This window comes from Equus asinus, chromosome 1, assembly GCF_041296235.1.
Source record: "Equus asinus isolate D_3611 breed Donkey chromosome 1, EquAss-T2T_v2, whole genome shotgun sequence".
In the NCBI taxonomy this organism is placed as follows: Eukaryota; Metazoa; Chordata; class Mammalia; order Perissodactyla; family Equidae; genus Equus; species Equus asinus.
This window is the reverse complement of record NC_091790.1, coordinates 121,512,423-121,524,866: the sequence shown is the minus strand read 5'-3', so window position 1 is coordinate 121,524,866 and position 12,444 is coordinate 121,512,423. Positions and strand designations below refer to the sequence as shown.

The 12,444-nt window shown below is 36.1% G+C and overlaps 1 protein-coding gene across 2 annotated transcripts in view; it reads left to right on the top strand.

Moving 5' to 3' along the window:
* Window positions 1-12,444, top strand: part of EPM2A (EPM2A glucan phosphatase, laforin) — an 84,116-nt gene that overhangs the window by 31,859 nt on the left and 39,813 nt on the right. The window contains exons 1-2 of one of the 2 annotated variants that reach the window (XM_070506798.1): window positions 4,195-4,323; window positions 10,568-10,727. In XM_070506798.1, the coding sequence (XP_070362899.1) occupies window positions 10,621-10,727 (107 nt within the window). In that variant the 5' untranslated portion in view covers window positions 4,195-4,323; window positions 10,568-10,620. Of the gene's footprint in view, window positions 1-4,148; window positions 4,324-10,567; window positions 10,728-12,444 lie in introns of those variants that run through there. The other variant, XM_044768600.2, reaches the window with a different exon arrangement.

Here is a 12,444-nt window from a genome sequence, read left to right as displayed (position 1 = left end):
TCCAGTCTATTTGGACAAAAGAAAACAAACCAAGATTTATTTTTAAATTAAACTTTTTATTTTGAGGTAATTGTACAGTCACATGCAGTTGTAAGAAATAATATGGAAAGATCCTGTGTAACTATCATGGTTTCCCTCACTGGTAACGTTTCGTCACCACAAGGATCTCCCATGTTGCTTTTTTAGAATCACACCCACTTTCCTCTTCCCCCAGCTCCCTAACCTCTACAACCACTGACCTCTTCTCTAGCTGTGTAAATTTTTTCACTTCAAGAATTTTTTTGGGGGATTGGCAGCTTTTCACTTAACATAATTCTATGGAGATTCACCTAGGCTGTTGCCTGTATCCATAGGTCATTTCTTTTTATGGCTAAATCATGGTATGGCTGTACCACAGTTTGTTAAACCGTTCACCCACTGAAGGACATCTGGGTTGTTTCTAGGTTTTGACTATAACTAATAGAGCTGCTGTAACAATTCTTCTACTGGTTTTTGTGTGAATAGAAGTTTAGTTTCTCTGGGATAAATGCCAGGAGTATAGTTGAGTTGTATGGTACCCACAAGATTAAGTTTTTTAAAGAAACTGCCAAACTTTTTCCCAGAGTGATTGTACCATTTCTCATTGCCATCAGCAGTGTAGGAGTGATCTAGTTTCTCCACCTGATGTTCAAGGATTTTCTTTCTGTTTAGGTGTCTTCTGTTAGCCATTCTTTCGAGAAAGCTACAGACATTAGAATTGCTGTTTCTCCTAAATATTTTTCTCTGGCTATTTTTTTGTCTTTAGTTTTCAGAAATTTAATTATGATGGTTGTGGTGTGGATTTCTTTGTGTTTATCTTGTGTTGCTTCTTGCACTTGTAGGTTTAGGCTTATTGGCAAATTTGGAAAGTTTTTAGGCATTATTTCCTCAAATATTTTTCAGCCACACTTTCTTTCTCCTCTCCTTCCAGGACTCCAGTTACATGAATGTTAGATTTTTTGCTATAGTCCCACGGGTCCCTAAGGCTCTGTTCTTTTTTCAGTCTATGTTTTCTCTGTTGCTGAGTTGGGTCATTTCTACTGTTCCATGTGTGTCTTGCTGATTCTTTCCTCTGTCCCCTCCCTTCTGCTCTTGAGCCTATTGAGTGAGCTTGTTGTTTCAACTGTTTTATTTTTCAGTTCTAAAATTTCCATTTGATTCTTCTTTACAGGTTCTATTTCTTTGCTGAGGCTTTCTGACGGTTCTTTGGTTTCAAATGTATTCTAATGGGCTGTTGAAGCTTAAAATCTTTGTCACATAGTTCTAAAGTCTGTCATGTTGATGTTGATACCTTTCAAGCATTCTTTTTTCATTCATTTTGAGATCTTTGTGATTCTTGGTATAATGAGTGAATTTCCATTGAAAGTTGGACATTTTGAATATTGTATAATGAGACTCTGGATCTTATTCACACCTTCTGGTTTAACTGGGTTGCCCTGACACTGCTCCAGCAAAAGATGGGGGTGACACCTCCTTATTCAGGTTTCTCACCCAGTCTCCATTGACAGCTGAAGGGACTGGACTCCTTCTTAGTACTGAGTGGGTGAGAGTTCCAGCTCTCCACTATGCCTCCACTGACACCTCCAGGAGAGAGAATTGTGTTTTGTTACTTCTTCTAGGACCTGTATGTTTAAAAATGAATAATTCAAAAAAACCAATTCTAGTAATGAAGGATTCTTAGGAAATTGATGTTCTATACATAATTTTTCTTGCACATTGTAATTTATGTATATTTGAGCTCCTCAGTAATTATATTCGATTAAGTTATAACATTTGAATTGTTGTAAGTCCATTGTATTGAACTGTGGGAGGCATAGATATTATTCTTTTATTAAACTAAAAGGTAATACCTTCTCTTTGGAACAAATTCTGTGACTTCAGAGGTTTAGAGTAAAATAGTTCCCCTCCCAAATCCATTCTCCTGGTGGAATACTGTCAGCAGTCAGAGCTGCATCCATCAGGGTTTTAGCCTCTGTTTACACTTTCGCTCATCTTGCCCACCTCAGTTTCTCACTCCTAGTTTTCCTCTCCAGCCCCTCCTTTTCTATGCAGCCTTCGTAAGCTCATCCTTCTCTATGCAGCTGTTAAATGTTGGGAGAGCTTTAGACTTGGTTCTAGAAACTTTTTCCTCTCAATCAATATTGTTTTTCTTTGTGACTCATCTATATCCTTGTCTCAATTACCATTTACTCTTGGATGACTCATAATTTATTTTTCTAGTTCATATTTCTGGTCTGAGTGTCAAACCAATAACTCCAACTCTCTACTAGATTTCTCCTTCTGTATCTAAACAGCGCTCCCCACCCAACATACCAGAACCACACTGATGATCTTCTCTTCTAACCTCTTCCAGAGTTCACATCTCAGTGAATGGTACCGCTATATATTGAATTATATTTGCCAGAAGCCTAGGAGTCACTATTGATTCCCTTTCTCTTTCACCTCCCGTATCCAGTTAATCACCAAGTCGCGTGGCTTTCCCCTCCTGAATCTGACCGCTCCTTTCCATTTCTACTTCCAGGTTTTCATTATCTTCTACCTGGGCTAATGCAGTAGTTTCCTAAATGGACTTTCTCCTTCTAATCTCATTGTGCTTCAATTAACTTTTTCCTCTGCAGCCAGAGACATATTTTCAACATAAAAATTTGGTCATGTCACCTGCCTGCTTAAAATGTTTCAATTTTTTTGTTGCTCTTATGGTAGATACCTAAATCCCTAATATACTTAACACAGAGCCTGTCGTCTAGTTGGCATTCAATAAATATTCGTGGAAGAATGAATAGATAAATTTATATAGTTTATAGTATTTGCTTTTAAAATAGTATTGCTACACACATGTATCTCTATGTATCTTTACTGTTCTTATATTTCTTTTGGATATGTTTCTAGAAGTGAGATTGCTAGTATAGTTTCATGTATTAAATATCGATGTTAATAGAGCAGTTGGTGCAGTGCCTTGTAGCGTCAAGAGAAAAGAGGAGTCTGAACTAGGAAGATCAGTGATGTTTTATTAAGGGAGCCAACCTGTACGTTCTATCTGAGGGCAGGGAGTTCTATCCTAAAGAATCGCCCAATGACTCAAGGATTTTTTTTGAGATTTTATGCCAAATAACTTTAGGTAAAATATTTTGTAAGACAGAGCAAGGGACAAATGAGTCCAAATTTCATATTCATAGCAAATCTGACTTAGTCTTATTTTTATTTTGCTTATATGTTCTTCTTATTAATGACCGTTAAATGGAAATTAGGTAGTTAAAGGAATGATTTAGAATGGCGTGGTCACATAAGAAGGGCTAATGAAAATAATGTGTGAATTACCATTTTCATGGAAATAAAGGATCTGTTTCCTAGTGTAGTTGATACTGGGCAGACTTGTGACGTAGGCAAATATTATTTTCAGAGACATGATCTTCCGTCTCTGCCTCTTTGCTCCTCTCTCTGGAAGGTGGATGGTGTGTTCTGGTGCTTGTGAAGTAGGCAGAAAACAGCAGGAAGTCTCAGGTGCCTGAAAGGTGGGAACTAGGTGCATCAGATTACTGCCAGCTCTGCACCTGCTAGTTCCATGACCTTAGGCAAGCTAGTTCATCTCTGTGATGCTTAGTTTCCCCATCTGAAGATAATACTAACCACTGATTTGTATGCTAGATTGGATGTGATCATTTGTTTAATTATTAATGTATTTAATCTTTTAAATTTATTTATTGTTTGAGCTGATATTAATACACTTTGTTACTGATTTTAGTCATGAATTTGCATACCAGAGAGATAAAACTGTAATACAGGGACATTATGGCTTTAAAAATCCTTTTCAGCAGCTAATCAGGCTGTGAAATGACTCACAATGGGATCTTTGGACAGGGAAGTACCCTGAAATTCTGAAAGCTAATACACTTTTGGAAATACCCATGTATGCAAAGGGAGCACAGAACTCTGAAATTCATAAGTAACTCTTTAGAAATTTCGACTGTTTTCCCTCTCCCTCTAGTCTATTTTTGTTTATACTGAAATGTGGAGATTAAGCAACTTTGTATTTACTTTCATCTTACTATTAATTTTGCATCAGCTACTTTGTGGCTGTTAAGCAAAGCATTGATTTAATTGTTCTGTTTGTCATTTCTTCTGGTTCTTAGGCAATGGGCCTCACCACGACCGTTGCTGCACTTATAATGAAAACAACTTGGTGGATGGCGTTTATTGTCTCCCAATAGGACACTGGATCGAGGCCACCGGGCACACCAATGAGATGAAGCACACGACAGACTTCTATTTTAATATTGCAGGCCACCAAGCCATGCATTATTCAAGGTAAAAATAGTGCCATGTTTATAAGCCTGGAAGTAGGATGAGAGGTAGTGTTAGGACAATGGAAGTATTTACTGTGCTCAGAACGCCAGTGTCTCCCTTTGGTCGGGACAGAGGCCTGCAGTTCTTTGAGGAGATAAATTATGGTGAATCACTGCGTGAGTCTTTCTGGTTCTCGATGTGAAGGATCCTTTTTATAGAATTCTTTTATTAAATACATACTCTAGCATCAACATATTTTGACCCGACAGTAGTTTACCAATCTGTGTGCTTACATAGTGGATTAAAAATAAAGATTGGACTAAAATATCTTAGCTCAGCATTTCTATCTTTTATGCTACTGACCAACAATGAAACAAAAATTGATGTCTCTTTATAAAATCTTATTCAAGTAAACATATGTGAAAATCTAGATATAAAACTAGATTGGATTGATTACTTGCTCTCTTCTTAATATATTTATTTTTATTTGTTCATTTAATTATTATGCCAGCATATATGCTATAATAAAAATTCAAACACTGAAGGGGATGCTTAAATGAAAAGTAAGGTTCAATACACTTTTCTTCATTCCTGCTCATCAGAAGTAATTGTTTACAACCATTTTATGGTTAGTTTTTCTGGAGGTTAAATCTAAGTCTTAAATAATCTGCATATACTTTATTTGTTAATGTTTCAATTTAAAAATAGCTATTGATTCTCCTCTATGACATTAGAGAAATTTAGCTCACTTGTGCTTGTCTTCTCTCCCCACCCAGTCCCTACCAGGCTCATTTTAAGAAAATATTTTGTTATTTAACTTCATAAAAATTCTATTTCTTGACCCGTAAATTTTTGACAGTGTCTCTTGATTTCCTACGGTGTAAGATCAGAGATTTCTTGCCCCTATATTTTCCTCAACATCTACTTCCACCTACTAACTCCTGTTTTTCATTACTTTTACATTTTCAGGGTTTATAGAACTTACATTTAATTTGACAAATATAAATGTCTTTCATACTTTGATGATTTAAAGTTTAAAACCAATATCCAACTTTTAAAATGTTATGTAAATATTATTTTCCTTAATTTTGCTAATTATATTCTTAATTTTCATGAGCTCTTACTTATTCTGTTATTCCCTTTTTGCATCTTAGTTTGTTCTAGTTTATAAATGGACATATTCTTGAATCTTTCTTAGAACATTATGGAAAATTATTTTAAAGTTCTCTTTTCTTTTCTTACAGGAGCTATCTGGTTTCCTCCTGAATCAGGTGTTCTCTGTTCATTTTGATGTTTCTCTTTTGTGTTGATAGTTTTAAAAATAACTGATAATTCTTATTCATATTTATTATTTGAAAGAGTAGATTGATTATTCACTTTGGTGGGCTTGAGTTTTCTCTGCCATTCCCAGCTTCTATGCCTTTGAGAGGGTTGGCACAGGCTGTGTATCTGTGGGCAGATCACGTCTCTCTGAGAACAGAGGCAGACACTTGGCCTGGGTGCTCCTGCCACCTGACCTCAAATGAAAAGACAAGAAGGACCTGTGTGGGTGCGCCTCTCATTCCAAGAGCCTTTCTTCCCCAAGTAGATGTTTTAATTTTTAAAGGAGGTATTTCTTTAGCTGCACTTTTAGTGTCATAGCTGTATGTGAGGTATGAATCATGGTTCATGTATTCACAGTTCATGTGTACTCTTAGTTCATTTACAGTTCTTGCAAGAAAGCTTACAATTTTAAATTTCCTTAGGCAACTCAGTTTCACGTCTAAGTATCTATCCTACTGAATTCCCAGATAATTCAACCTGCTATTATCCTCCCCAGATGTAAAAATATGTATGTATATAACATAAAATACAGAATATATAAGTAATATGTACTATATAATAAATATATATTTACCTGTGAGGTATAATATATAAGACACGCAGACACACATACCTATATACATACATAAATGTGACAAAATCTCAGACTCATCCCAGTTTTGGACTTAACAATGGTGTTCGTTGTTCCTCTATTTATTTATCTCTATAACAGGGAGAACCAGGAACTTGGTAATAAATAACAATTGATTATAGTAGACCTGATACCATATCTTTGCTTTTAAGGGGTCCCCTCAGCCTCCAGTGTCTCTCACAGTTCAATCTCACAGTCATCTACTTGAAAATCCATTGGGTGGTATGATTTGAAAAATAAAAATCAATTTGGAGTTATGAATTTTTTAAAATACAGATTCATGGGCTTCATCAAGCCCTGGGAATCTTTTTTTCCCCCAACCTCTTCATATGATTTTCATGGGCATAAAAGTTTAAGAACTGTGATTAGTCCAATAAAGACAGTCATTTAGAATTTTAAAAAAGGAAGATTTTTGTGTGCCTTCGATCCTGTCAGTCTAACTCCCCTTAAAAATTCCAACCACAATTCACCCCTACTTGAAATCAGACAAGATAAAAATGTGAACTCAGTTTGTAAGAAAAGAGTTGAAAAGATATTCATATATTTCATTATTAAATTGAAAACATCTAATTGCTCTCTGCTTCCTATATTCATCTATGTATAGCGCTAAATTACATTATGAATTTATCTTAGCTGCTGAAATAGACACACATGTGATAGGTTACATGTTTAAGCATATGTAATGATAGAGTTGTTCAAACTCACCTAATAATTTGTAATCACAAACTATCATCCTTTAGCTTGAATATGGGAATGGAATTATGCCTGGATTTTTTTTATGGTTGGATAAATCTTATCACAGTTGAGTTGTCAGTATCCTTCATAATGATAAGACTTGCAAGAATACAAATATCTCACAATTAAATTTTATATAATGTGTCAAGTTCATTGATTCAGTAAGAATTGGGTGGATTACTCTGCGTAGCCCCTGCGTTCAGTGCTGGACAATTAAAGATGGAGAGATAGCGATCCCACAGGAACTCATGTTCTTGTGAAAGATGAGCACGTAAACAGCTGCAATATAATGAGATAATTGCTATAATGAAGTTGTACATGCAGTGTAACAAGGGGTGCGAGGAGACATCTTTAGTTCAAGGAAATCTTTATGAGGAGAACTTGAACAGAAATGTGAAGGAATTTTTTTTCCCCAGGAAGACATTTGGGAGAGGGAAGTCAAGGTGTGGAGGATACAAGTACAAATGTATGGAGGTGTGAGAGTGTTATTAAGCTGACCAAATAATTTAGTCTAATCAGGACAATTTTGAAAGTAAAAAGAAGTACTTTTAATAATTAGCCTGCACAACAGGTGTAAAATAGGACTCTCCTGGGCACACTAGAATATAGGGCAACGCAGAGAACATAGCATGTAGAAGAGAACATTCTGGTGCCTGTCAATATTCAGATCCAGAGAAACAAGCTGATAAACACTCTGCCTCCATAGAGGGGCTGGGGATCCCCTTTTATAGAAATTCACACCTGTTATGTGGTGTGACCGTGTTTAGGGGGTTTATGTGGTACATTTAAGTTTTAAATTTTAGCCAAGGTATACATACACATGTTTAACAAATCTAGTAGACTTACAAGTTTTATTATGAAAAGAAGTCTGCCCGTCCCCTCTACTCCCACACCTCCCCTAATTTGGTCTTTCCACAGGCAACCACTTTCACCTCTTTTTTACCCTAAAGATTCGCCCTCAACTAACGTCTGTTGCCAATCTTTTTTTTTCTTCTTCTTCTCCACAAAACCCCCCAGTACATAGTTGTGTATTCTAGTTGTGGGTCCTTCTAGTTGTGGCATGTGGGACGCCGCCTCAGCGTGGCCTGATGAGCGGTGCCATGTCCGCGCCCAGGATCCAAACCGGCAAGACCTTGGGCCACTGAAGCCCAGCGCACAAACTTAACCACTCGGCCCTGGGGCCGGCCCCCCGCTTTCACATCTTTAAGCTGATTATTTGTTAATTACCTTCAGGTAAATGATAAATAATATAATTATATTGCTACTTCTTGGTTTTAGTTTTAAGTATTATCTATTGATTTTATACCATGAAATATGAAGATAGCTTTTTTATCCCCTCCCCCCACAAACCTCAGTGACATCCCTTCTATTGTTCAATCCACCCAATATAGTTATACATAATTTTGATAAGATCAGTATTCCACATGTTTCTTCGTATGCCTATGTAAATGCTATTTCACACGCTACCTGTTCACAAATGTCCACATCTCCTTTGCAGAATGTGTAGCTTTCGGGGTTGCTATTGAGAAGCCGAAGCCATCATGGCCCCTGATCCTTTATGTCTGAATAATTTTCTTCCCCCCTCTGGAGAAGCCTGTAGAGTCTTTTTATTCCAATATTAGGAAGTTTCATAATGGTATGTCTTGATGTGGGTCTATTTTTATCCGTTTTGCTAAACTCTCAGTGAGCAGACTTTTTAATTCTACAAGCTCAGGTGCTTCTTTGAAAGTAAATTTCTTGAATTACTCCTTTGATGATTTCTTCCCTTTCTTTCTGGAACTCCTATTATTCAGAAATTGGAACCCTGGGCTGAGTCTTTCATATTTTGCATATCTTTGTCTGTTGTTTTCCTTTTTTTGCTCTCCTTTCTAACAGATTTCTCACCTTACTTTATCACGCGTCACTGCTATTTAGATTTTTATTTCTCCTGTCATTCTTTATTTTCTAAGAGATCTATTTAATTCTCTGAGTGTCTCTCAGTCCAGAGACTTGTTAAGCTTCCCCAGAGGATAAACCTCCAATCTTTGTCAGGACTGGGGAGGGGAGGTTTCCCAGCTGAGGAGAGTGGGAATAAAGCTGAGCATCTGGCTGCTTCTTAAACACACTTGCAACCGGTTCTCCTTACTCCTTTTAGCCACATCCAGATGTACCTGGCGATACCAGTTTCTGAGCCTGTTGGGGATCCCGTATTGTAATTCCTGTCTGTTCTCAGTTTTCTCCACTGCTGGCCTTTAGACTTAGTTTTTTTCAGGTCTGCTAAATTATTTAATAATTAATCAATTGCTTTTCATCTTCCACAATTTCCTTGTCGTCTTTCTTCCTATTCTTTCTTGTGTTTAATTTTTCACAAAATCTCTTTATTGTTTTAAAGGGATTTAGTGGAAGAGTCAAACTAGATGTGTGGAGTCAATTTATCTGCAATACAATGAAAGTGAATTAAAGTATTCGAAGTATCTAACATAAAACTTGGTAAATAGTCGCTCAATAAATATCAAGTCCGTTCTTTATTTCTCACATTTAGCTTGCACTCTGTTCCTCTGATTCAGCTAAGATTCTACCATGCTAGAATAAGATTTTAAAAATCAACCATATTCAAACTGTACTTGGTAAAAAAAAATATGTCCCTCTTCAATAGATTATTTTTTATGCAAAAAAATGAATGTTTGTATTAGGGACACAGATAAGTAATTTAATGAGGCTTTAGTGGAAAGGGACTATAATTTCTCTGTCTTGAAAAGGCTTATTGCCAATTAAACACATTTCAAGAGACATAAATTAGACTTTATGAACATCACACTTTATACTCTTTTGAAAATGTTACAGTTTAGGAAATGTATTGTAAAAGCATGCTTATACTTTGTAGCACTTTTGGCTTATAAAGAAAAGATGTATCATAATTTTCAGAACTCAAAATTATTTTAAACACTTAGAACAATAATTTTGCACATTTAAAAATACCATTATATCTAGCACATTTCTCTAAAGTGAGTGAAATTAATGACTTTGGAGACAGAGTGAGGAACTTGGGTGCCAGCCCAGCTCTCTCATTACTGCTGGGTAACCTTGGGACAATCCTGTAACAGTTCTGGATTTCAGTTTGCTGATTTGCAAAGTGATCTGGTTGAACTAGGTGACTACTAAATGCAGTTCTGGAAATAATCAAGGGTTAAAGTTAATTTAAAAAACTAAGGCTTATGCAACATTTTGCCAATATGTTATATTGTCCTAACAGTGACTGCTCAGTATCAGCTTCTCTGGGTTCAGATCCAGGGACCGAATGCCTACAGCCCAGTGCTGCCTCTAGTTGGTACTTCCCCTCATTTTTGTAGCTCAGGACATAGATTCAGTCCAACTCTACAGAAACTATGTTTGGACATACACACATATATTTTAAATTAAGGATATTTTTCCTAAGTGTATTATCATAATAACATTAACAATTCCGTATAACGTCCAATACCCAGTTCATATTCATGTTTCTCCAATTACCCCTTCACCCAATGTCTTTTGCTGCTAGTTTGCTCATCAGGATCCAGTCAAAGTCCACACTGTGCATTTGGTTTTTGTGTCTTTTAGGAGTCTTCTGTGACATTGACTTATTGAAGAGATCGGGCCACTCATGTGGGAGAATGTCCTACCTTTGGGATTTGTCTATTAGCTTCCAAGTGGTTCATTTAACTTGTTCCTCTAATTCTTATATTTCCTATAAACTGGAAATTAGATGCAAAGGTTTAGGGTAAGCATTAAAAAAATTATTTTATTGTGGTCATATTGGCTTATAACTGTGTAAATTTCAGGTGTGCATTATTATATTTGAGTTTCTGAGTAGACTGCATCATGTTCACCACCAGTAGTCTAGTATTCATCTATCACCATACATGTGTGCGCCTTTGCCCCCTTCCCCCTCCCCCCATCCTCCCCTCTAGTAACCACCAGTCTGTTCTCCATATCCACGTGTTTATCTTCCACATATAAGTGAAATCATATGATATTTGTCTGTCTCTGATTTAGGAAATACAGTTATTTTATAGCCAGTATACACATAATCTTTAATGAGTATCTATACGCTTCTTATATAATGATATTTTTACCTTGTTTATGTTTATAATCAAATTTTAACAAGAAATCTCTTTTGGATTAGAGAATAGCCATAAAATTCTGTGTGCAACAGGACAATCATATTGTCCTACCTCTGTAGTTCACAATGAAGACATTATTGGCCAAAGGAAGAATATAATTTCAGTTAGTACTTACATCTGACTGAATGATTTGTGATTTTTCTAAACCAAGATTATAATTGTTCATTATACTTGTGTAGGAAAAGAAACTGCACAATCCTCCTTTTTGTTCTTCTGATTGGACAGTGATTTTTACTGAGTATTAACTGAGTGTGAGATTCTTGAAGGGTTCCTTTTCCCTGTATAATTAATGCTGTTCATATTTTATAAGGTCAAATTAATTAATGGTTGTCTTTTATCTTGTGATTAAAATACATATTTTTTTTTAAAGATGGGCACCTGAGCTAATAACTGTTGCCAATCTTCTTTTTCTCTTTTTGCTTTCTCTCCTCAAATCACCCCAATATATAGTTGTGTATTTTAGTTGTGGGTCCTTCTAGTTGTGGCATGTGGGATGCCACATCAGCATGGCTTGGCTTGATGAGAGGTGCCATGTCTGTGCCCAGGATCCAAACTGGCGAAACCCTGGGCCGCCGAAACCCTGGTTCGCCTGGAGTGCATGAACTTAACCACTTGGCCACAGGGCTGGCCCCAAAATACATATTTTTATATGAAATATTTAAATATATTACATAAAATGATTATATATTTATGTAATATATATGATTATATTGGGATGGTTTATTTTCAACATCATATCAAGAAATATTAGTAATAGATATTAGCATCCTAATGGTAATCAGGGCTAATGCAAACATACCCTTTAATTCTTATTTCTTAGGAGTCATTTAAAACATATCTGCTCAAGTTCGTGCAGAAATCAGTTTTTGCTGATAGTGCTGCTGTGGAATCAGTACAATTCTCAAGGATGCAGCTGGATTTTGTGCTGCCTTGTATATATCAACAGCATTGTTATTTAAATTGTGATTGAAATGCCTTGGTCACTGGTGAACGAGAGAGAATCTTGATTGAAGGAGAGAGCTTGATTGTCAGATCTCAGGTTGTGTCTATAGGAATGCTAGTAAGAAAAGGGGAAAATTCTATCATATAAATTAAGCAAATTGAATTCCTAAGTCATTATGTGGGTAAAATACGGCAATTTTGCTATAAAATATGGATTTTTACTGTAAAATAGAGTAGAGAAATGAGGAAATAGAAGATAAGGGAAGGTAATTTATAAGATGGCTGCTATTATAGAATGTTTTGATGTTAATGAAAATGATCCTGTAGAGTTGAGAAAATTAACGATTAAGAGGAGAAAGGGGAGAGTTGCAG